The sequence below is a fragment of the Toxoplasma gondii genome, chromosome X (assembly GCF_000006565.2).
Source record: "Toxoplasma gondii ME49 chromosome X, whole genome shotgun sequence".
Taxonomy (NCBI): Eukaryota; Apicomplexa; class Conoidasida; order Eucoccidiorida; family Sarcocystidae; genus Toxoplasma; species Toxoplasma gondii.
Window position 1 is genome coordinate 1,425,712 of NC_031478.1, and position 23,630 is coordinate 1,449,341.

The window sequence follows — 23,630 nt, forward strand, 5'->3', positions numbered from 1 at the left end:
GGCCGGGTTCGGCTTATGTTCGGAGAATCGAACCGGCTGCTGTAGTGTGTGCGTGGTTCGTCGATGCTGTTTCCCGCGCCAGCTCGCGGAAAGGCGGAAAGAGGCGGAGAAGAGGACAACCGGGAGAAGAGCAGCGTCAGACGACTATAGAGAGGAGATTGTGAGAGAAAAGAGAGAGGAAGAGAAGGGGACAATCGAGACAGTCGAGGCGACCTCGTTGCTTGGAGGAACCTCTCGTACAGCCAGCGCAGTTCATCGCCAGCTGCGACTCCGCAGCCTGCAAGACGCGAGAGGAGAAAAGCGGAAAAAGATATCGGGGCAATCGCGAGGGAAAAGCATTCATCGAGGACGAAGAAGCGAGGGCAGGGAAATGTTGCGTGTCTCTGCCCCGTGAAGTCAGTGTGCTGTAGCCCGTGAAACAAACTGAGGGTATCCAGTGAGGTTTTCGTACTCACGAGTGCTGGATCTCCGTCTTATCGATTGCGAGAAGTCGAAAGACACCCGAGTGTTGTGCACATGCGTTTCACTGGGCGTGTCCGCTCTATGCGACTTAAAACCTCATTTGATTTGTCACCGATTCGTCTTCCTCCTCCCTCTCGGTTCGAGGGCTCGCTCTGCTTCAGCGTGAGGCCTGAGGGAACTCCTTGGTTCCGCACTCACTTGAGAAGAGCACTCGAAGAGCAGTCTGCCGTTCTGTCGTTTTCAAAAGAAGAGCTGTGGCGCTTCGCCGCCCTTCCTCTGCAGTCCTGCGCTCTGCAGGCAGCGACAACACAAACGGTGTTCTCGTCTCCACGACGGAGCATCCCGTGGCTGCCTCCTCACCCGTAAAAATTCAGTTAGACTGCTCACACACTCAAGAAGAAGGGAGTTCACTCGCCTAGAGCGGCTGTCCATCATCGGCTGCGAGTCGACTAGGTAGACCCCGTGGAAGTCTAGGCATTGTCTGTACGGATCTCTGTATGTCGGCGGCTTTGGGTGGCTTGTGTGTACGTCGACGATGAACCTAGTGAGGGCGAACGCGCAAGCGACGAAAGTTTCGTGGATCGTTCAGAGCCTGCCTTTCAGTGACTGGGTTTGAGTTCGCGAACCATCATGGGGTGTACAGAGTCGAAGGCGAAGGAACCGCGAGGCTGCCGGCGGCAAGACTCTATAACAGCTCCGGAGAAGCACGTACCTGCGCCGTTCTGTCTGCCTTTCTCTCCTCAAGACTTTTACACCGGCGCAGAACTTCTTTCGACCGAAGCAGACATCGGAGACGCCATCCTCGATCACCAGCTGTGCATTGTGGGCCGTTGCGTAAATGTCAGTGACGGCGACTCCATTCGAGTGAGGTGAGGACGGCATCCTGGAAGTCTTCCATAAAAGATTAGCGAGATCTCGGCGGATTCGCACCTTCGAGAATGCCTCGCGAGCCGCTCCCCGGGCGTTCTGAACATGTCTGTCCAGAACGAGACGTGTCTCCTGGGCGCGCTTTAACAGAGTCCCCTGTACATACATAGATGCACATAGGTCTATTTCTCTGTGAATGCATATTCCAGCATGCCACCAGCCCAGCATGTAGTGTCGAACCAACTCTGCCCATCGATTCGCGCGCGCCTGTAACTGCGCGTACGCGTCTGCTGTTTTCCATTTGCATCCCGACTGCGCTGCAGACACATTCCGAAAGGGCACACGCTGTACCCTTTGCGTGCGCCTCGGAAGCGGGGAGAAACGCGGGAGCCGGTGCGAGAGCCGAGCGACGAGGAAGACCCGAGCAAATGCTGGAAAGGGAAGCTAACCGAGAACACGATTCGCATTCGCCTCTACGGAATCGACGCGCCTGAAACGGCCAAGTTCGGAAACCCTGGACAGCCGTTTGCCCAGGTGCGGGAAACGAACGCGGAAAACAGCACTGACAGAGCCCACGAATCAACCGGGAGGGAAAGGGGAAAGTGACGCTGAGAGAAGAGGTGCCTTCGCCTGCGTGGTGGTTGCTCTAGAAGCCTTTGCTCGCGCGAGAGTGTCTCGTGTGCCACCGCGCGGCGCGAGTTGGGACCGGAGCAACAGCGAAAAACTGTTCCTCACATTGCCGGATTTTCAGTTGGCGAACGTTTTCTGCCTCGTTGTCCGTGCATGCGTTTCGACGGTTCTCCTGTTTCCTCCGGGGTTTTCAGGAAGCTAAACACTTCGTTACCCAGCGGCTGCTGCACAAAGTTGTGTACGTGAAATGCCTGGCCAAAGACCAGTACGGCCGCCTGCTCGCTCGCGTGTTGATTCCTCGTCCCGACGGCCTCAGTCACGCGCTCTTTCGAGGTGTCAGTGACGCCAAAGAGGGCGAGGTGCGAGAGCCATGCGACGAGAAAGTGGACGACAGAGACCGGTTCATCATCTGTCTGATGCGCATCATGCTTTGCCGCCCGGTGAAAGGCGTGAGGCAATCCAAGAAAGACCCTGTGCAAGGTGCCCCCTCGTGGTGGTGCGACGATGTGTGCGAAGAACTCCTGATGGAGGGTCTGGCGTGTCTCTACAGGTAAGGGAATGTGAAACCGAAACAAACGAAACGGAGAGTGCCGGACTCTCATATACTTCTGTGCAGGCGTGTTTGCTGGTACAGGGAGACACAGGGTTCCAACCAAGAAGAGATGCCGACAAGGAATTCGACACAACTTCTGCACGGTTCTTATATATTTCTATTTGGACATGTGCAGTCATGTGTTGTGTAGGTTCGCAACTTTTACATCTTCTGTTGTTGGGTGTGCGTTCTGAACGCGACTGCATGCTTTCAACACCGACGACCGTGTATGGCAATCCAACGATGACTCCTCGATCTGCGTCGCGGTCTGTGGTTTGCTTCACAGAGGCCGAGGGGCAGACTACTGTGACCAGCGTCCGTTGTTGGCGAATTTGGAGTCGAGGGCAAAAGAGCAGAAGCTCGGCTTGTGGAGCGCAGAAGACGGGGAGTTGCAGTTGCCGGGGGAGTACAAGAAGTCGACTCGTGCCGGACTTCTGGCGCCTGAAGCCGACAACGACGCATGTTCCAACCGCCGAGGCAGTCGGTCCCGGCGCAGGAAGTCTAGATCGCGTTCCCCCTCCCCTGCAGGCAGCGCTGCAGATGCAGAGTGCTTCACAAAAAATGCTGGAGAAAACGGGAGAGAAGACACACGACAAGCCGGGCCAAAGGAAGCAGAGGAGCCAGTCGCGGAGATCCGGCCCAAAAGTCGTCGGGGAGGCAGAGGCGGCCGCAGCCGCAGCAAATCTCGAAACCGCGGGGAGAAAAAGGACGAAGAGCGCGACGAAGAAGCCGACTTCGAATGTACTGCGCAGCAACACGGGAGAAAAAAGAAACGCAACAGGAAACGGCGGGCGTCCGCAGAGCCCTCAGAATACGTAGAAAGCTCGTAACTTAGGCTTGGGGCAAACACAGACACACGAGTCAAAGACGGCTTCCAATACGAAGGATATACAGTTTAGAAAAAGTAGTGCATAGGCGCGCAGGAATCATACTAGAGAGAGGATGTGTATCAGGGTCCGACACTTGAAGTCGACCTGCCTCTTCGTGCGAGTTTTTATGCGGATAATGCAAATCTGGCCGCTTCCCAGATGGACTGCCGTTTTTCGTGCGGCGATCTTGGAGGGCGCAGTTCCTTCTGTCCGTGTAGTAAATACGAGGTTGGTAAAACAGGGCATCTGTCTCTCTCAGGGTAGGGTATGCGAATTCCGATCTCGTTTCGTGTGGACTTTTAGAGGGTGCCATTTGGCAGAGCTGGCAGAGTGCAGCCAGCGAATTCGTGGCGATTTTTAACAGGAATGCGTTGCTGGCATTCCTTCACTCATCTTCGGTGCAACAGTTCCCTGTAGAGTCCTTACAACAGAGACAAATGGGCCTCGACGCCATTTTCCGTTGCTCCGATTTTCGCCTCGCTATCCAGGCGAAGGGAACTTGTTCCCTGTGTTCTCTGTCGCGCCCGAGCTGTTCCCCATTTCTCACAGGACTCACCGTTACGGCTGTCTCGTTACAGGGTGCCTGGATGGTATTTTCTAGCTCGTGTGCGGTATTGGAGGAAATTCCGTACAAAACGCTTTACTGCAGAACTCATCCAGTGGCGTGTGCTACTCATCAACAAATGAGGAAAAGGTCAACACTTTAAGCAAGGTGTTCTGGTCTCTGGAGGGTTCGTTGCCTCACGTTTTCCGGAGCTGGAAGTCTTGCGGGAGCGCGCAGAACGGCTTTGCAGAAATCGTGCGTTCCCCGTTACATTTCGTTTTGCGCATGCTCGACTGAAAGGCTTACAGAAAAAGGGTTTGTGTGCGTCACGAGCGAAGTTGCTGCGATCTGTCGCTTGTCGAGGCTACAGGAAAGTCTAATGGAAACGAATTACGCGTGAAAAAACGAGGTTTTTTCTGATAGCTCAAAACGTGTGCATGGTCTTACCATACCGCACACACAGTGTCGCGGACCCTGGTCCGCTTCCCGTGAACGTTTTCTGGATGTACGATTTATCTTATATTCCCGGTTTGCGATTTGCGCATGACAAACGCGGCTTCCGAGAACCACCGCCTTGGCAACTACATCAGTCTTGTTAATCTTTGTTCCGTCTTCAGTGACGCCACCCAAAACGTCCACGGTTGTGTTCCCAACTGGCACGACTTTTTCTTCAGAAGAATTGTCTAACTTGGGAAACGAAGCGTTCACTGAAAAGAAATGCCAGGATGACATATCGGGTTTTTCTCGAAAACAAACTAGGTCCACACTTTCATCTCTGTTTTTTGGCCGGTGTCTGCGCGAAACCAAGCAGGGTCTTTTTAAAATGGAAAGCGCGAACCGCAGATATACTCCGTGTGGAGGAGACAGAAAAGCAACGCACTCAGAGAGCTCTTACAAAGTTGCCAGTCTGTTGCGTTCTTCTCTTTATATAATGATCAGTACTGGGGCTGCATCAACTTGCCATCGAGTGCTTCTGGTAGTTTATTTATGAGATTTGGAAGAGCGAGTGGTTAGGAAAGGCGCGAGGTAGTCCTTGACACTGAATCCATCAGTGTGAACTGTATCGTTATTTTGCAGATGTTTACACAGTTTTGAATGGGAGGTAGGGAGTAAACTGTTTCCAGAGGGTCACGACCCTGCTCACGTATTGCAGCTGACGGTGAACTGTGGCGCCTAACTGGATGTTGCTCAACAACAACGGAGTGTGCATGTAGACAGCTGTGTTGTGTTTCGTGGAGAATCTCAGAAAGTCAAGTTGGTTGTGTCTATGTGACTCGCTGCCTACTTGGCATCAGACGAGTATTGTTCACCAAGACTACCGAGAAATCGGTGACATTCTAGAACGGATAATCACCTTGTTGAGCGCGGATACTCGCACTCTTACCATACGCTACAAAGAAGCCTCCCCTCCGGTCCTGTGAGGAGCAGTGTAAGCATGCCAACGCACGGAAGATGGCTGTTTCCCCCCCCCCCCCCGTCCTCTCTTAAGAGAAGGTAACTCTCGCTGTGTCTCACCTCCGGCAAACATCACCGGGAGCTTGGGAATATCGGCCTAGATTTGTTGTCTTGTCTCCCGCGTTTCACACAAATGCAAAGCCAACGTGTCTCTCCCCGTTGTGTACTCCGTCCCGCCTACCAGCTTCTTTTTCTCACCCTTTTGTAAAAAGACTTTCGGCGCCTCTTGGGGAATCATGTTCACTGACAGACCGTGAATCCATGATTTGTGAGGACGAAATGTACGAGTACCCCAAACGAGAAGGACTGGGGATACGGTCAACGTCTGCGAAAACACTGAAAAAGCATGACTGTTGAATTTGTGGCTAGATGCTTCTTCCTAGGCGTGACATTGAGGGACGTTCCACCCGGCAAAATTACCGAAGGCGTCGAAGCTGTCTGTAGGCACCCGAACCTCGAAAGCTTACCGCTTGTACGTTTACCAGCGAAAACGGCACTTGTTCGAAGCAGCCGCGCTACACCTCGCTCGAAGCTTCGCACTCTGTGAATTGATGCGCCCGTTTCTTTGACAAAGTGTGGAGGAAAGACAGTAACACGTCCCGATAAGACCTAATAGAATGTTCCTTTGTATTCACTCAATATTATGCGGTTGACGGACAGGAGTGTAATAAAGAGGCGTCCGTGTCTTCCTTCTGACGGGAGACAGGTCTTCCAACCTCGGATACTTTATGGAAGCTCAGCCTTAACAACACATTGCTCGACAGACGCGGCAGTACAAGTCCCCTAAACGGAAGCGTCCAGACAAATTTGTTGCCGTGAAATCGGAGCCAAACAGGGACTGCACTTAAAAGTAGCATAGCACAGGCCGGAATGAACTCTGTTTTCAGAAACACTTTACACTGGGTGTTATGCGGGAGAAAAACTCCCTAACCTACACGTGTACTTCGTGATCATAATGATGGGGCGAGAAGGGAAGGGCGTTTCAATGAAAAGGCATGTCATTTACTTTGCGTTCGACAACTGGTTACACTCTTTTCATGGCCTTTGTTAGCGGATTCACTCTACCACAGGCGACCGACCCTACATATATATATATATATAACATTCACTCCTTTGTTTCGTCAAAGTATCACAAGTCTGTTTTCCTGATGGAAAGAGGACACTTGGGTACCGTAGTGGAGAGAAAAGTCCGGTCTGCAGAAAGGCGTCTCACGGAGTTTGCCTGCTCCTGATCCAGGCCCCCTTTGACGTGAGGCGAAAGAGTTTTTCAGGGCGTCAAGGCGAAGATGTGTGGAAGCACGGAATCACCGCGTTTGTCGATTTCCGAAGCACTTGAGAAGCGTTTCTCGGCTTCGCGCAGTGGGAAGATGGGAAGAGACAGCTGAGAGAGAGACCGGCTCAGAGCAAGGAACTCACTCCCGGCTTAAAGTATCCGATAAGGGCGAGATAAAGAGAGCTTGATTCGCAGAGGGGAGCGGCAGGTTCGCCTTTCAGTTCCGGCAGCGAAAGTCCACGTCTGGCGACCGCAGATTTGTTTCAGGAGGAAAGAAACGAGGAAAGGCGACTCTCTGAAAGAAGTCGAATTCTTCAGCAACGCAAGCAGCCCCCCCACCCCAGCCCCCCGGTGCTCCTCCTCTCTCCCCCTGCACTCTTGTCAACGGAGAAGAGACGTTTTTTTTCTTGAGTGTCTTCTATGCAGAAAGCACTATTCGTTGAGGAAAACGAGACTTCTGGTCGACAAAGAAATATTCTTCCTGAATTGACTCGCAAAGAACGCAAGAAAAAGGCGCAGCAGCAGCTCGACGGCAGCTCGACGGCGAGGTCACCGAGACGCAGAGCCTTGTATCCAGAGACCGACAAGACACACCCTCCTGGAAGTTTTTGTTTTTGCGTTTTTTCTTTTGTCAGTTGTCTCCTTCTCCAAGTGCTCAACTCTTCGTTACTTTTGCTACAAGTTTGCCGTCCCTAGTCGCCCTTTGCTGTCTTCATTGTCCGCCTCTCTCTGACTCGTTGTCTTGCTCTTAAGATCTCGGTTTTGAATAGCCACAAGACGGGCGGAGTCTCTCTTTCGATGTTACGTCCAGACTTTCGATTTGGCTCTTGCTTCCCTCCAGTCTGAAACCTTTCTCCTTCTCTCTGTTCTCACCGGTTGTCTTTTCTGCGGTGGAACTGTGGATTCTGCGGATGAGCCCTGCGTGCGACCCCGAGTGCTGCGGTCCCTCCGTTCGACTTTTCCTCTCTGCGGAGAGGCACAATGGCGCTTTCTGAATCCTGCACTCGCAGGCTTCTCCCCTTCTGTGACCTCTCGTTTTCCTCACTCTTCTTTCCTCCTCCTATGTCTCTCCCCCAGCCCCGTCCTCTCTCTTCTTCCTCGTCTGCTGCTTCGTCTCCGCCGTCCTCTACCAGGTTCTCTTCTTCTTCTTCTTCCTCTTCTTCTTCTTCCTCTTCTTCTTCTGTTGTCTCCTCCACTTCAGTTCCGCCTTCGAAGCGTTGCCTGCGCGTCTCGACCTGCCAACTTGCGCCTTCCTCCCTTCGCCTGCTTCTGCTGCTTTCTCTTGTCTTGCTTCTTCGGCTGTCTTCCGCTCACCCGGCGGCGCCAGAGGAGCCGCAGGAGGCGGAGGGTGACGAGGTCTTTGAAGACGCGTCCGAGACTCTGCCGTCTCCCGCCGCTTCCGAAGCGCTTCCGCAGGGCCGAGAGCGTCACGAGGAAGTCGAGCGAGTTCTGCAGGAACACAGACTGCTGCAGGCCGAAGAGCGGCACCGCGAGCTGCAGAGCGAGCACCGCAGAAATGTGATTCTCCAGCAGGAAGCTGCGCGTCTCCAGGAGGCGGCCGACGCCAGCGAGGACCTGCGGCAGCATGCAGAGGCGATGGCCGCAGCGGACCCCGCGGATGCGGAGTCGCTGCGGAGCTACCACGGCGCCCTCTCGAAGGCGGTGTTGGACGAGGCGGAGCGCGGTCGCGTTCTGCAGGAGCGACTTCGCCTGCAGACTGTGCGAGACGCTCTCGAAGGCCAAGTCGAGCTGGAGAAACTGCGGGAGGCCGAGCTGAAGAGACAGCTGGGTCGCGCACCCCACGAGACGAACGACTGGGGCGACGACGAAGGCCTTACGACGCTCGACGAGGAAGGCCAGCAGGAACGACTCCGAACTCTCGAACTCGCAAAGGGTGCCGCCGTCCCCGTCGACCCCACTCGCAGTACTCTCCGAAACAACATGCAGGAAGAACACGAAAGAAACCTCGAGAAAATGCGACAGGGCGATGGACGCGAACCAAAAGGACGCGGTGAGAATACGGGGGCTCCAACGGCAGCCCCAGAGAAGGAACTCTCCAGAAAGCTCGCGCCACTCGCAGATGCAAATGAAAGAGAACGAAGAAGACCGAGGAGAACAACACAACATATGGGAGAAGAGGGGAAAAACGATGCGAGGAAAAAAAGAGAGGAGAGGAAAAAAAGAGAGGAGAGGAAGAAAGACGCGAAAGGAGTTACCTGTTTGACGTACAGCAGAGATGTTTCAACACAGTGAGAGGAGAGACGTTTGAAAGGCACAGAGAATATCTTCTCTTGGAGGGTGCGGAGACACTTGGTGACTGGAGGAACGTCCACGCGTCCGCTCACAGCTTCCTCAAATCTTCTACTCCATTTGATCCATCGTCACTTCAGATATGTACATATCCACCCACCATGCAACAACGCTTCTTCAAGTGCGTGTTCGTACAGGCACACGCATATATATATATATATATATATATATGTAAGCGTACATTTCCATGGGCATGTACTATGTGGAGATATATACATATATATATATATATATATATGGTGTGCAGGTATAGGCATGGAAGAATGCTTGTACGACAAGGAACTCCACTGTTTGTTTTTTTTTATTCGTTCAGAGGACGTCGCAGAGACGAGCAGTAGCTCTGGAGAAGAAGAAACAATTAAAACATCAAAACGGGGCTTCTTTGCGCGAATTGTAAGTGAAGCGCGTTGAGGAGTGTCTCCTCCGTGTCCCTGTCAAAGACCTCTAGTGTCTATGTACTCATATGGTATATATATATATGTATATATATATATATATAACTATTTATGTGTCTGCATATCCATGTGGATCTCTACAAGAAGTGCATATGTCCCCACTCGCGTGTGCATATAAAAAGAGGCGCATTTTCTTGCGATGGCATTGATCTCACACAGGACTGGAAAAAGGAAGAAAACAGGTTTCGAAACCGAGGACTGTTTGCTCCGGCTTCCTCCTGTGTTGACACATTTGCGTTGTTTCGTAAGAAGGAACGTAGATGCGTAGAAGAAGGAGGACGGGCGTAGAATTTTTGTGAACGGAGAGGAAGATTCGCTGAAGCATGGCCGTGTGTGTCAGAGAGCGCGGTGTCCCTTGTTGAACTTGGTTGCGAAATCTGCGACACTCACGCATGCATCCTCACCTGTCGATTCAGCAGGATATGATCCTCGTTTTCGCACGAGGTGAACGCGAGGCGTCTGTTCCGAATCTAGGTTTCTTTCTCTGCGTTTCCTACTCCTCTGTTTGTAGCTCGTTCGCGAACACACCCCACATCCGTCTTCGCGAGTGACTAGAGGGACCTTAGGCAGCCAGTTCGTCCGTACACGTCTTTCGTTTACCTGATCCCTGGCCTTCTGTCTCCTCCATGTTCCTTTGTGGGGTGGCTTATTCCGGTGTATGTGTGTCTGCATGATTTGCATGCCTTCGCTTGCAGTTTCCTAAAATCTGAAGCGAGACTGCGTCTGCCGTGACTCTGGAGAGATCTGTCGAAACCACGTGTTCTTCTTGTCAAACTGCGCCATAAATGTCTGTTTTGTTTGGTCTGAGGGTGCAAATGACGGAGACGGGATCGAAGGGTGCAGTGTTTGCAGAAGACATCGTGTTTCTTTGTGCAGGGAGGACTTTTCAAATCTGCCTTCAACCGTATACGTTCTCGATTCTCTACCACGTCGGTCAACGATGCCGTAACGAAGGTGGCGAGTCACCAAGAGCTCGCTGTCGGTACGTCGACCAGCTTTCTGCTTTCTGTCTCCGATTCCGACCTCTCTCCCTCTCTTCCTCTTCTCGCTTCACTCCACCTTCCGTGAAGCTTTCAAAGAGCACCGACAGCATGTGCGTACATGTGTGTGTATGCTCAGGTACCTGTGTACATAGAGCGGGGGAAGGGATGGTGGATTGCCAACGCGCCTGTTTTCGTCTAGATAAGGTTGAAAAAAGTCTCGTTTGTTGGGAGTGTGAAAGCTTCGCCGACGCCTGACACCCGCATCTCCATGAAAAACGGCTTCTCCTTTGCGTGCATCCAATAAGACTTTCCGCATGCTCACATGTTCAGCAACATTCAAGTGAACAGCCCTCCCAAACTTCTATACATCAGTTGTTTTTTCTCTGTGTGCGTCTGCATCGATTTATATATATCTCTATACATCTGTATCTCTCTGTCAATCTGTTTCTCCCTCTCTGTCCGTCTATCTCTCTGTCTCATTATATGCCTCTCTGCCAGTGTGTGTCTGTCTCTGTCAGTCTCTGTCACTCTCTGCCAGTCTCTGTGATTGGGCGCGGCAGTCCGTCTGTCTGAGTCTCTCTCTCACAGTCTTGCCCTCCTGCTGGTCTCTGCCGGTTTTTTTCCTCTGAGGATACTTCGGGGTCTCGTCCCGCTTTTCTCTGACTTTCTGCATCTTGCGCCGAGTGCGCGCGTCATCTCTCGAGATCTGTGAGTCGATTCGCGTTTGACGATGCTTTTCTGAGGAAGCCTGCGCGTGGAGTGAAGGCGTCTCGTCTTGTTGAGCGAGTTTGGAGACTGTTTAGAGGGTTAAATCTGAAGTCTGCGTCAATGATTCTAAGGTCAAGGTTCAGCTACTGTTATAATGAGCGTTCTAGAAAATCTTTGAATCAGAACCAGAAGTTCTCTTCTTTTTTCCAGAGTACCTCCGGTGCCTGAACGTCGGCGACGCACGCACGAATTTTCGGAGAGGCGACAGTTACTGCCGAACCTTGGGCGACGACTCTCACAGGAAATTCTGCAACACTCTCGTTCAGATGGCAATGCAAATACTTCAGCAGATTCGCCTTTGTCAAAAAGACAGAAGCGGCACACAGCGAAGAGGTACGTACGTCCAGGCGCATGAGTCTCTTGTCGCCGCGGTAGCCGACGACGCCGGATGGTCGTCTGGACTCTGTGAGGAGAGCAAAGGCTCGGGTGCGGGTGGAAACTGCGGAGTTGAGACTCCACATAGTACGCGTAGAGAGGAGCCGGTGGGGGAGGAAAACTGCGGTTTCGTCAAAAACAACTGCAGCAGACACACGTCACCCTCGGTTGCCAGCTGCTTTTGTACGCCGCGCCTGGTCTGCTGAAAACGAGGTCACAGGTCTCCACATTTGCGGACTTGCGCCCCCGCCCACACTCTCTGCTCCGCCTGTGCTCTCTCACCCTCTGTTTGTTCCGCCGTAAGAGGAGACACAGTTCCTGATACCGATCGCTGCATCGACGAAGCTGAACGTAGAAGACGGAGGTTATGGCAGGATTCTCTGCGCTCGAGGCGCCTTCCAAGTTTTGGAGCGCTCTCGAGAATGACATGTCTCGGCTGCTTTGTCTTTCCCTTTTCAGCCTGCTTCTTCAAAGTCAAAGCTCCTCTCATGCATCCAACCTTCGTCGAAATAGGGTCGAACTTACACGGTGAGAAAAACAAACGCATGCGGTCAACTGTGAAACGTAATATCGACCTGCACATGCTGCCACCTCTACCATCCAGAGAGAAACTCAGATTTACATACATACATACATACATACACACATATATATATATATATATATATATAGATATATGTAATTAAATTAGTTATACGTATACGCGTCTATGTATATATATGCATGCATACATAGAGTTGAAAAGGCGTGGTGATGTACATGAGTAGTGCTCTGTTCAACCTGTCGAACGCTCTCTTTATGATGGTCATCGTCCGCGGTCTGTGGGGCATGGCCAGAATTAGAGGAGCTGGAGCGAATGCTGTTGATCATTCTTATTGCGAAGGAGAAAAAGAAAAAGCCTCAGTGGGAGTTGAGTTTGCTTCACATCCGACGGTTGATTGCTTCTCTAAAATACCACCGTGAGACTGCTTTCGCAAAAAGATTCAAGTCTTCAGAAGTACTCGTAAAGATTCTTCCTTCAGACCTTCTCCCATTCCCCTCTCTCAGGAGTGAGCCTCTTCTACCTCACTTCAGCACCTGCATCTTCTCCGTTTTCTTTTCTCCTTTTCTCGTTTGCCTTCTGTTTTCGTCTCTCCCCGTCGATTCTGTGAATTGTTTTTGTTCTGTCGTGCGTTCGTGTGTGTCCCCGCCTTTTCTCGCGACTGCTTCGACCTCTTTCGGCATTCAGAGGAGTACATCGAAGGCTTTGTGACGCGAGCGCCCGACTTTCGAGTCGTCTCCGAGTCCGCGGTTTCGCAGATTCACCATCACACGCGGCTCTTGAACTGGAGAGAAATTCTGCTGCACTCCTTCGACATTGTGGCCATCGCCGCGAGCAATCGGCTGTGGGAGCAGACGCACGCGTCGCTGCAGAGCCTCTCTCACCATCGGCTTGTCGAAAGTCAGAGGAGACAGGCTATGCAACAGAGAGCCTTTGTGAGCCCCCCTCGAACTGGGGCACCCTCTGGAGTCTCAGTCTCCTTTTCTCGGTCTCTGCAAGGGAGTCTTCCTTCTGGCCATTGACATGCTTGGATGGAGCGTCCTCTCAGGAGAGGAACGATGAGCGTCGCGACAGACAGGTCTCGGATATGCCCTACTCTCTTCTCTTGCTCTCGTGTCTTTCTCTCCCCTTTCTCTCTTCGCTCTTTCTCATCTCTGTCTCTCTGGTTTCTCCCTCCTCTCGGACTCGCCGTTTGTATCTTTCTTCTCTCTGTCTTTCGTCTGCGGCGTGCTCTGCCCTGCTCAGCGTTTCCACCGCCGTCAGCGCGCGATTTTGGACATGCCGCCTCATCCCGACCCCGTGATGGTAGGAATTCTCCACGAGCTGGTTTTCAAGGGCAACGTGTGTCGCCACAAGAGCGACTACCGCGCGCGGCTGGTGCGAGAGATCGGAGACAAGCGCGTCGTGACGACGGTGAAGGAGCAGACGAAGCTCGCGTTCATATTCTGGATTCGTTCCTTGTACTCCGTGGAAGAGTGCATGCACCCGCCATTCCTGCGGCCTTCGGAGACGAGTCCGGAAGACGAGGAGAGTGCGAGGGAGAGCCGGGAGCCGGGGGTGAACTCCGCAGACGAGGCCGAGCCTGCAGAGAAACTCTTCGGCGCGGCGCCCAGCTCGATTCAAGTCCAGAACTGCGAGCTCGTTCGCAAGCTCTTTCGCCTGACTCTCGAGTCGCAGAGCGAAGACATTCTCTCCGATCACTTCTACTCTGACGGCACTGGCGAATTAGAGGCCAGCGACGGAGACCTCCCCCAAGACACTTCGACCGAAAGCGGCGTCCACCCTTTCGAAGGCGACGAGGTCCCGCGGCGCCATGAGGAGTCAGCCAAGCTGGAATTACCTCTCACTGCCGAGCAACGCGTCGAAAGAAAAGCCTTCATCGAGTCTCTCAACGCTGTCGTCTCTTCTTCCGCCACGCTCTCAGTTTCCATTCGTACGCGAAAGAAATCTGTCCAAGTCGAACAGGCTCAGCGGTATCTTCGCTCGGCGCGCTTTCCCGGGCGCTCCCCCTCATTCGGGACCGATCCGACAACCGCCGCGAACGAAAAAACATCTGAAAATCGACCGATGCCAGTGAAACCCCACACGTTCTCCGATGCTCTCACACACAGACGCAAAGACAAAACAGGCTTGTCGTTATATCCACAAATACATGTTTATATATGCATATTTGCATGTATATCTATATATATATATATGTTATGCAGTTGTGAGTGTGTTGTTGTAGGGGTAGGAGTTGACGATGAGTGTGTCGTTGATGCCAGCTGGCGAAGATAGAAGACGAAAGCGATTACACCTCTTTTCACGGCTTTTTGCATTTTCAAGCCACGCTAGAAAACCTTGGAAATAGGCGGAGACGTGAGCGCTGGAAACGAACTAGGCGAGCAACGCATGCGTGTTTTGGTGTGCCCATACGCAGCAAATATTTCTTTACATGCTCGCATCCGTAGATGCGTAGAGAACAGGTTCTACTTCTGCAGACAGACATACACAGTTGAACATCTACAGATGCATGTGATGTATAGGCAGCAGATGCATGAGCACGTATAGAAGCCGAATATGGATATATTTATATTTATACGTTTCTAAAAGATGATGTCTTTGTGTATGGACTCCATGTGGGTGTTTCTGGGAACGAGAGTGTGCAGGCACTGCTTGTTTTCTGCATCCATTTTTTCGCGAGAACGAAATGTTCCATGTGGTCTGCTGCATTCTCTCAGTGTTAAACAAGAGTCGGAAGGGATACAAGGTCCTGGAGTTCGCCGCTCGTTCGCGGTTCGTGACGCGCATGCTGGCGAGTTTTTCTTTCAAGTTGGTTCTCCATCTCTTCAGTCAGACGTACGACTTGTCTGCAATTGCCACGGAGGTGGGCCACAGCGAGAAGTACCCCCCCGGTCGGCAAACAGAAGGCCTTGCCTGGCATCTGGTCTTGAAGGCGATTCGCGAGGGCGCTTTGCCTCTGCGCACGAGCGATGTATTCGCTTCGTCCTACGTCCAGAGTCTGGGCGCGACCGTCGAGATCCTCACGGGAAGCAGAAACGTCGGCAATTTCGCGACGCAAGTGCTCGTCATTGCACTCAATCGGAGGCGAGAGCTCTGGAAACGGATCTCTCAGAGCGGCCTGGAGAAGAAGAGAGACGACATCGGGGGACGCATAGACGACGAGGAACCCGTCGCGCCAGACATCGACACGCGCATCCGACGATCGCGGAGAAGGCTCACCCTTTTTCGAGTGATGGCATCTGCAGTTCTCTGTGCGTTCCTTCTCGCGGCCGGTGCGTGGGCGATTCCCGTGCTTCTCGCTGTAGCCGTCGTCGGAATCGCGTTCGTGGCGACGAGACAAAACGCGTAAAAGCGACGGAGAGACTAGGAATGCAACGAAAGGTGTCTCGGTAATACACACCGAGCGACAGACACGGGTGTACAGTCACAAAACAGTGCCTGGAAATCTACATCCAGCGAGAGAATCTCGGATATGCTCCAAGAGAGCTCCAGCTCTCCACATCGAAGCCGCTATACGGACACACATGTATTTATGTAGAAAGATCTTTGTATGTTGTTCTGTGTACATATACATATATATATCTATATATAGATATATATACATATCAGCATATCTCTGTCTCTATTTCTGTATCCTTCGGTGCCGTGTGAATCGATGTACCTCTGAATGTAGAACCCCAGATCCATATATATATATATATATATGTATCTAAATATATGTCTCTCTCTTTATATATATATATATATGCCTATAAGGATTTAGCGGATTTGTACACTATTTTCGCTTTTTTATGCGAAACAGCGGGCACCGCAGACCACGTCAGAGGGCGCAGTAATCTCTTCAAGCGTTTGTCTTCGTCTTTCTTTTTTCTTCCAGTTTTTTCTCGTGTGCAGCTGTCGCTTTTGTTTTCCGTCCCGACGTGCTTTCCGAAGAACGGGATCTCTCGGAAGTTTTTCGAAATTTCGGTTTTGCCCGCTACCGGTCCTCGAACCGCTGACGCGTGCAGAGACACTTTTTTCCAATTTTTCATTTACCCCAGTCCATGCAGAGCCAGAGCGAACCTTCTGGTCTCAAGCATCCTACGCCATTAAGGTTGCTGATTCGCATCATCTACCTTCTAGCCAGGATCTATAGAGGCTTCTGTTGTCAGTCGTATTGCAAGCGAAGTGGAACACCCAAGTGCTTTCAATGCATCGTTTCTTCGACTTTGATTCTTCTTCCACCTGTCCGAGCCTTGAGAGCAGAGCGTAGTCCACTTCGTCATTTTCTGGCGGGTCTGCTGTTGCGTCAGTCGGAAGAAACAAGACGACTGAGATGAGCAGTTGGAGTCCACATGCAGACTTTCTATCCACTAAAAAATCGCTTTCCGAAGCCAGAAATCCCAGGCTGTCTACGGTAACGAGGGGTGTACGTATAGCGCGACTCTGTTATGAGAGGAAAGAGGAGAGTGCTCTCGCCGAAGTTTTGGGGCGCTCTTCTCCCGATTTCGCGTTTTCCAGAAGCACAGCCACTGCATTCACTTACCACACATCGAAGACAACTCAGTTCGGTAGAACAAGCAAAGGCTCAGCCAGTGTTTTTCTGTCTCTTCCGCCGAACCGGCAAAGCGAGAGGCGCGATACGAGGTTCGACGAGGAGACACCTGAACTGGGTTCAGGCGTACATGGCGACGAAGAATGATTTTCTGCGGAATCTTGTGAAAGAGGGCAACGCCTCTGGAGCAGAAAAAAGACAGCTACTTAGCCAAAGCCTTCGCGGAGAGGCAGAAGGCAGAAATCCCTCAAATGACCAACATTCGCTGCAGATTCCCTCGCGTCCACAAGACCCGCTGGCCCACTCGGCAACACCCGTAACTGGAGACAGAATGTTTTGTCGCTCGTTTCCTACACAATCTTCTCGTCCAGTAGCCTCGTTTGTCCCTTCTCTGGAGTGACTTTTTCCTTTCCTTGCGTGAACAGACGCGTCTCCCTGGATCGGCACTTTCTTCGAGGCTGCATTGTCGCTTGTTGTTCGAGGGAAATCTTTTGCAGCGTTGGTTTTCTCTCTTCACTCGCTCTTCACCGATGACTCGCGAAACTTCTGGACGAGCTCTGAGGCGGCCTGTCTACTGTCACCTGTCTGAGTCGGACGCCGATGTTTGCGCTGTACAGACGCCGGACTACTTCTTCTTCTTCTCTCTGACCCTCGTAGCATCTGCAGAAGGCGCGGACCAACGAAGACAAGAAAGGTGACGAGGAGCCGCAAGGAAGAAAACGAGGACCGAAAACAGAACTCGAAGGCAAGTCACAGCAAATACAGAAAGAAAGAGAGAACAGAAGAGGGAGCTGGAGAGCGAGAGCAAGGAAGTCGAGGAAATCTTTGCCGGACGCTTGAAAACAGAAACAGGCGTCACAGAGAAGCGAACCAAGGAAGAAGACGCCCTCCTGCGAACTCGTTAACGCCCAGACACTCCGCTTCCTCACCTGAGAGTCACGCGGCCTGTCCCTTTGCACTGTCCTGTCAGTAGATCCCGCGCGAGCGAGACTTTCAGGACGCAGTTAAGGCGAGAAGGAACGCCGCTATTTTCTCTCATGTCCCTCGAGACGTTTCCTTCCTCCCCGTTCTCGCCAGACGCAGAATGCCCAACGGAGGCTCTCTGGACACCCGCGACGCAGATCTGCCGCAGCTTCTCCTCTGTCATGTCCTCTCGGACTCCAGAGAGATCGAGTTCCACTACCTGAAAGCGAAAGACACTCGACGCACGACGCGCAGAAAGACATGCAGAGAACGTAGGCTCTCGAGCCCGGGCAGCGTGCGACATTCCCTAGTCACATGGATTCATGTTTTTCTTTTTCACGAATAAATCCTCATGGACCACCTGGCAGTGTCCGATTGTTGGACGCCTCAAAGAAGCCCCACCAGGTTGCTCCCGAGCTGGGACGTTTTTCGTCGAGCATTCTTTCTTCTTTTTCGATGACACACTCCCATTTCCCTCCCCGTTCTCACGTTGCGCTCCACTGCCCAGTTCCTCCCTTTCCCTTCTGCGTTCCTTCCTCTTCCTGCGCAGCTCCTTCTTTCTTCTCCTCCGTCTCTCTCGTCTCCCTCACCTTGCTCGCGCGCTGACTTGCAGCATTGCGGACTTTCTCGGCGCCTGCCCCCGGAAGATTTGTCTCCTCTGCTGTGACGGAGTGGAACAGCCTGCCGTCCCCGCTCTCAACCGCCTCTTGGAGTCGCTGGCGCCGCTCCTGGTCTTGGTGTTTCTCTCTGAGCAGCGACTGGAAAAACAGAGAACACAAGCAGAGTCATGGGTCTGCCGCGCGCTTGTTGGCTCGCCGTTCGAGAGGAAAGACGAAGGAGAGACTGCCAAACACGAGGCGACAGAACTGAACGTCGAGAGAAGCAAAGACGAAGTCGATGTCGCACCCACGACCCTCGGCGTGGACAACTGGAGGAATCTCAACACACACAGGTGGCAGACACAAACACAGAAGAAGAAGGCGCTCTGGCGACTGCTCTCCGTGGGGACCTGAAGCGAAAGACCGGGAGGCTGAAGACCGTCTGTTCGTCTGCGCAAAAAAACTTAATCTCTGTCTGGAGCCTGGGTGCGTAGCCCTGTCGACCGTCGCTTCCACTCAGAGGTCGAGGGAGACGCCTGCGGAGCCGCAAAAAGAGACCAGCCCAGCCAACTGCCTTGGCTCCGGCTCTACTTTCCTTTTCTCCTCACCGTCCGCGCCTGCTCTGCGCGTTGCAGGTGTTGCGACGACGCCGGCGAGTAGGAAGAGGGGAGCACGCTGGACTGCATTGCGTTGACGAATCTGCGAGAAGTCCAAAAGCCGAGGGTCACACGAAGAGGAAATGGACAACTCGCCTCCCTCCCGAACAGATAAATACAGCGGGCTACAGCTGGCGAGACCGCGGTGAAGGCCAATCCGAGAAGAGGAGACATGGCGACGCACAGAGAAGAGCGAAAGAGCGAGAAACAACTCAGGCGCAGAAAACAGGGAAACCTAGAGGCGCTGGGCGAGTCGGTACAGGCGATGCGTGCGTTTGACAAAGAGAAACAACAAGACAATCTGGAAACGCGCCCAAGACACGTTTAGAAAGACACAAAAAACAGGAAAGAAGACGCGAGCTCTCGTAAAAAAACATTCCGAAGCGGAGACAGCAGAGAAGAAAGCGACATTAGACCATGAATGATTCGCCCCAATAGAAGAGCCTCAGAAGAGCGGGAAGGGTGCCGTTGCACGATTCAAGGAATGTGAGCGTGATCAGCCATGCCAATCCTCAGAAAAGACGTTCTCTCTTTCTAAGAAAATTTAGACAGGCACAAGGAGAAGAGCTGAACAACAGTCTACGACGACAGCGAGAGCAAACGACTGCCACGATGCGGGAGTAGTCCGCGCCATCGTGTACTGGAAGATTATCATCTGCGAAAAAAAATCTCGTCTGCTGAAAACGCATGGACAGTCTCTCAGGCTCACCTCTCATGGGCGGTTCTGGATTCCAACATCTGCGTTCTTCTGCAAAAGAGGAAGACACGCGGGATGCACAGAGCGAATTTGAAAAGAACGCACGACTGTTCGCCTTCTCCCCGGCAATGCCCTCTCTCTCCCACTGACATCTATCTCTCTTTCTCCTTCATTGACTTCCTCTCCTCTTCCTCACCTTCGGTTCGCCGCCTCCCTGTCGAGTGTATCTCCACGAGAAATGCCGGCGCGCGGAGTTCCTTTGCTGCTCTCCTCTCCCCACATGCCTTGTGCCGTTCCCAGCCGAGAAGAGACAGGCGTCTCCCTCGCGAACATGTCTGTGTACCACGGATTTTCGCGCTGGAGTTCTCGCCGTCTCTCCGCTTCCTTCAGAGGAACAAAGGAAACGGGCATGCTTGTGAATCTTGCTGAGCCTCTTGTTTCTCTACTCTTTTCAATTCGCTTCCTCTGGCGCTGCTTCTCCTCTGGAAGCCACGTTAAACCTCCTTGCTTTCAATCCTTTATTCCTCACACACTCTTCCTCTTCTCTCCAGCAATCGACTACTCAGAATTCACGCACATTCTCCGTCTCCATCTCCCCTCCTTCTCCATGACCAAAAACACATCTACAAATATATATATATATATATATATATATATATTTATTTATGCGTGTTGCTTCTTGCCGTTATCCTCCTTTGTCCTACATGTAAATATCTCCCTGAATTCCCTCTCTCTCATTTCTCCTTTTCGTGTCTCTCTTCTCTCCGTCTACATCTCCCTTTGCCTCACCTCTCTAGCTGTCTGTCCAGCGGAAGTTGTGTGACTTCGGGGAGGAAGTGGCGGGTGTCTGCCGCGAGTTTCGCTCGCAAAAATGTCACCAGTTCCTTGAAATTGCGCCAGAGATCTTTCGCGAGCTGTCTGTTCTCTGCAGACGCTTTCCCCTCCGACAGAGAACGCCGAGGGAGAGCACGGACTTTGAGGAGACGCGACGAACCCAAGCGGATGCGTTTGACTGTGAGAAGAGCGAGCACTGAGCACACTCGCTGCGCTGCTGTGCCACGGAATGCCTTGCGGCAGGAGCCGAGCAGCTGAAAACAATTGCAGAAACAAATGACATTGGGGCGTCGGGACAAACGAGAGAGAGGCGGATTCCTCCACGCAGAAGGCGTAGAACGCCGTGCGATAAGAGGTGAATTCTTCTCAGGATGTTTTACGTCGTGCAGTGTAAAGTTCTTCCGAGTGAAATTCGTTGAGAGTTCTGAAATGGATGAAACTCCGTACTAGGCAGGTGACGCGCGGGAAACGGACGGGGGTTTCCACAGGCACAAGCTCGAACGCTTCCGTCGAAACGGTTGCGGGGAACTTTTCAACGGTTCGCACTTCTCCAGGCAGAAAACAGATCTCTTTTTTTGGGGGGGGGATAACACGGGAGGAACGGACAGCGGAGAAGGCAATTGAGATGCATGCACTGAAAAGAGCAAAGACGCACATGGACAGGAAGACGGACGTGGCGAACACATGACAATGGATAAGAAAAGCGCTGAGGAGACGTTCTTGAGAGATCAAGGAAGACTGGCCAGGGAATCGCAAAGAGCAAGGTGCAAAGACGAAAAGCCACCACCCTGAAAAGACCGCACCCTCGTCCTCCCCTTTTTCCTTACGTTGACAACTTCGCGTTTCCTCGGCTTTGTTCGAGCCGTCGCGCTTTCGGCTGCGTGACATTTGGGAAAGAGGATAAGGCAGCTCCTGAGTCTCCAAGCAAGACGACGCGTCCCGCTCGTCGGGCTCCTCACCCCACAACACCTGTCTCCTCGCTCCACGGTGCGAGGCAACCGCGGCGGCCTCCACAGCGGCGCTCATCGCCTCGGAGACAGGCAGGACGCTGCCTGTGCTCCGCAGAGCCTCGATCTGCTTCACCCGCGTGTTTCTTTCGTCTCTTTTGGGAGAGAAAGCAAGCCGCGAAGCGACCGAGGTCGCGACGGAGAAGGCGGACGGTGACGTGGGCGAACTTCCCCCGCGCTCCAGCTCCTCACAGATGCAGCAGGACGAGCAGGAGCGAGACCGCTCGGAGGGCGCTTCTCCTCCCTCTTTCGTGGGGAGCCTCTGAGAAAAATGCGATAAAGCCGACGGCGAGAACGCGCCGCGAGACGCGGAGTCAAACTCGCAGCACTCTTCGGCGAGGGAGAGACCCGAAAGCCGGGCAGGGCGACTCACGGGCGCCGCAGGCGCAAGTGTACGCACACCCGGCGAACTTCGCGACGCTTGTCTGGTCTGCGTGTCCGCGTCTTCTCGTGCATGAGGTTGCCAGTGCTTGTTTGCGCATTCGAGTTGGAGAGGTGTATCTTCTCTCCGACTTTCCGCTTCTTCGCTGATGCGAGGAATTTCGTGTTGCCTGCCAGCGCTGCTTCGGAGGCCCGCCGGCGCGCGCCGTTCGTCAGAAAGCGGCTCTAACGGCTGCCAGTCGAGAGAGCTCCTGTTTGGGGAGCTCCATCCCTCGGTTGTGGAGGCTGTCTTGGAGAGATCGCTGGCTCTGCGGGCTTCAAACTCTCGCGTCCGTCGACCTTTCTCGATGTCCTCCATCCTGAGCTCTGGGCGGGCGACCTTTCCGCGAAAGCTCCCTGTGATCGACGCAGAGCAATCGTCTCCTTCAGCTCCATCAAACAAGTTGTGGTGCGCCTGTTGTCTCCGCCGGTACAGCGACGCACACGCCGCGGGGTCGTCGTAAAGAGAAGCTTCTTCCCGCTCTCTTCCAGCGTATCTACTCCCGCCAGCGCCTGCGGCGTCGTGTCGGCCGTGGACTTGCGTGCCTTCTTGTGCTTGCGCGTGGGCCTGCCGTTTCTCGCGCCGTGAGTCTCTCTCGTCTCTCCGGCCCACGACGTCCGGCGCGAGAAAAACAGCGCCGCGCGGGCTGCCGCTGAGGAGAGACGCGACAGACTCTGTTTTTTCAACTCGGCGCGAGTGTTCAGACGTCGGCGCATGCGGTGCCTCGGCCATCGAAGCGACTTCCTGGGGGAGGAAGCTGGTTTGGGAGTGGTCCGCGAATCCAGACGGCGAGAGCGCAGCGGAGAGCTCGTTCTTTTCGTAAATCGCGTGCCCCGCGGGCGGAGAATCGCCCTCGTAGTGATGGACAGAGGTAAGCCGCGACGAGGGCGGCCCCGCAGCCGAAGAAGCCGCAAGAGTCGCCATGGAGAAGGGCAGAGTTTCGCAGTCAGTTGCAGCAGATGGGGACGAGAAAGGGGGCGCAAACGAGCCGACTGCCGAGGCAAGTAGACTGGCGAGAAAAACGCCGGTGTAAAAAGTTGAATCCTTCCAATGCGTCAAGGACGAACGCCCGAGCCGTTTTTCAGGTGTACATACAGCTGAGAAGCGACGGCGCGCGGACCAGCACACACACGAGCGAACTGACAGCTGAGATTTTCTGCACCGCGTACGTGGTAATGTGTGGCGAATGTGCACATGAAAGTGCTTTCGGAAGTGGGTGTCGAGTGGGCTCGCAACTCGGGAAATCGCGAGAAAAGCGAACGCCGCCGGAAGGTGACGGACGCAGAACGAGTGCGTCTTTCAGAATGAAAGGAAGTAACCTATCTTACAAAAACGAGAGGCTTGCTGCAGATTCGTTGTTGAAACAAGACGAACTGCTGGACCACGGAAGTGCGAAAAAACCGTTCTAAAACATTTCCAGCTGTCAAGAACGCGCAGCCCAGAAAGCTAGCGGACACGTCGCAGCGGAGCGCTTGCGGCGTTTTTACGCGTTTGCCCGCGCGACTGAACAGAAAGTTGTGTGAGTCTGGATGCACTTTTCCGCGGATAAATGGACGAAGCACCAGCAGCACAAAACTAAGCGTACCCCTTACTATCACACTTCACACTGGACAGTTCGTGACGGGACACCGGACATGGCCTGGGAAGACAGCCACGGTCTCTGTGGACAAAGAAAGAAATAGTAGCAACGGAAGCGTCTTTTTCACGGAGGTAAGAAGTGAAAGAACCGCGGAAACCGGCCAGAGAAACCCTGAGAAAAGCCGCAGGAAGGGAAACGAAAAGCAATCCTCAA

General features: G+C 53.1%; 3 protein-coding genes across 3 annotated transcripts; 2 read left to right on the plus strand and 1 right to left on the minus strand.

Moving 5' to 3' along the window:
- The first annotated feature begins 153 nt into the window (after positions 1-153).
- TGME49_226700 (nuclease, putative) lies at positions 154-4,576 on the plus strand. Its single transcript, XM_002366282.2, has 4 exons — positions 154-1,331; positions 1,653-1,863; positions 2,154-2,509; positions 2,838-4,576. Exons 1-4 carry the CDS (start codon positions 1,093-1,095, stop codon positions 3,379-3,381), a joined length of 1,350 nt encoding a protein of 449 aa, XP_002366323.1. The 5' UTR covers positions 154-1,092; the 3' UTR covers positions 3,382-4,576.
- Positions 4,577-7,317: 2,741 nt separating this feature from the next.
- On the plus strand, positions 7,318-16,165 carry TGME49_226690 (hypothetical protein). The gene is made up of 8 exons (XM_018780145.1): positions 7,318-8,703; positions 9,316-9,395; positions 10,334-10,439; positions 11,359-11,541; positions 12,043-12,111; positions 12,812-13,059; positions 13,370-14,057; positions 14,845-16,165. The coding sequence occupies exons 1-8, from the start codon at positions 7,674-7,676 to the stop codon at positions 15,474-15,476; spliced, it is 3,036 nt and encodes a 1,011-aa protein (XP_018636040.1). The 5' UTR covers positions 7,318-7,673; the 3' UTR covers positions 15,477-16,165.
- Positions 16,166-16,454: 289 nt separating this feature from the next.
- On the minus strand, positions 16,455-23,583 carry TGME49_226680 (hypothetical protein). Its single transcript, XM_002366280.2, has 8 exons — positions 21,238-23,583; positions 20,366-20,664; positions 19,773-19,960; positions 19,589-19,627; positions 18,832-18,922; positions 18,215-18,382; positions 17,591-17,844; positions 16,455-17,321 (listed from the first exon to the last, which is right to left on the minus strand). The coding sequence occupies exons 1-8, from the start codon at positions 22,760-22,762 to the stop codon at positions 17,186-17,188; spliced, it is 2,700 nt and encodes an 899-aa protein (XP_002366321.1). The 5' UTR covers positions 22,763-23,583; the 3' UTR covers positions 16,455-17,185.
- Between the last annotated feature and the right edge of the window lie 47 nt (positions 23,584-23,630).

Bases quoted from the DNA above. Each gene is read 5' to 3' on its own strand.
- TGME49_226690 (XM_018780145.1), top strand. From the start codon at position 7,674: ATGGCGCTTTCTGAATCCTGCACTCGCAGGCTTCTCCCCTTCTGTGAC. The intron at 10,440-11,358 runs GTACGTCGACCA...TCTTTTTTCCAG, and splicing joins TCACCAAGAGCTCGCTGTCG to AGTACCTCCGGTGCCTGAAC. The intron at 14,058-14,844 runs GTACGCGAAAGA...GCATTCTCTCAG, and splicing joins CACGCTCTCAGTTTCCATTC to TGTTAAACAAGAGTCGGAAG.
- TGME49_226680 (XM_002366280.2), bottom strand. From the start codon at position 22,762: ATGGCGACTCTTGCGGCTTCTTCGGCTGCGGGGCCGCCCTCGTCGCGG. The intron at 19,961-20,365 runs GTGAGGCAAAGG...GTTCCTCTGAAG, and splicing joins CTGGACAGACAGCTAGAGAG to GAAGCGGAGAGACGGCGAGA. The intron at 18,383-18,831 runs GTGAGGAGAAAA...CTGTTTTTCCAG, and splicing joins GCGCAGAGCAGGCGCGGACG to TCGCTGCTCAGAGAGAAACA.
- TGME49_226700 (XM_002366282.2), top strand. From the start codon at position 1,093: ATGGGGTGTACAGAGTCGAAGGCGAAGGAACCGCGAGGCTGCCGGCGG. The intron at 1,332-1,652 runs GTGAGGACGGCA...ACTGCGCTGCAG, and splicing joins GGCGACTCCATTCGAGTGAG to ACACATTCCGAAAGGGCACA. The intron at 2,510-2,837 runs GTAAGGGAATGT...TTTGCTTCACAG, and splicing joins GGTCTGGCGTGTCTCTACAG to AGGCCGAGGGGCAGACTACT.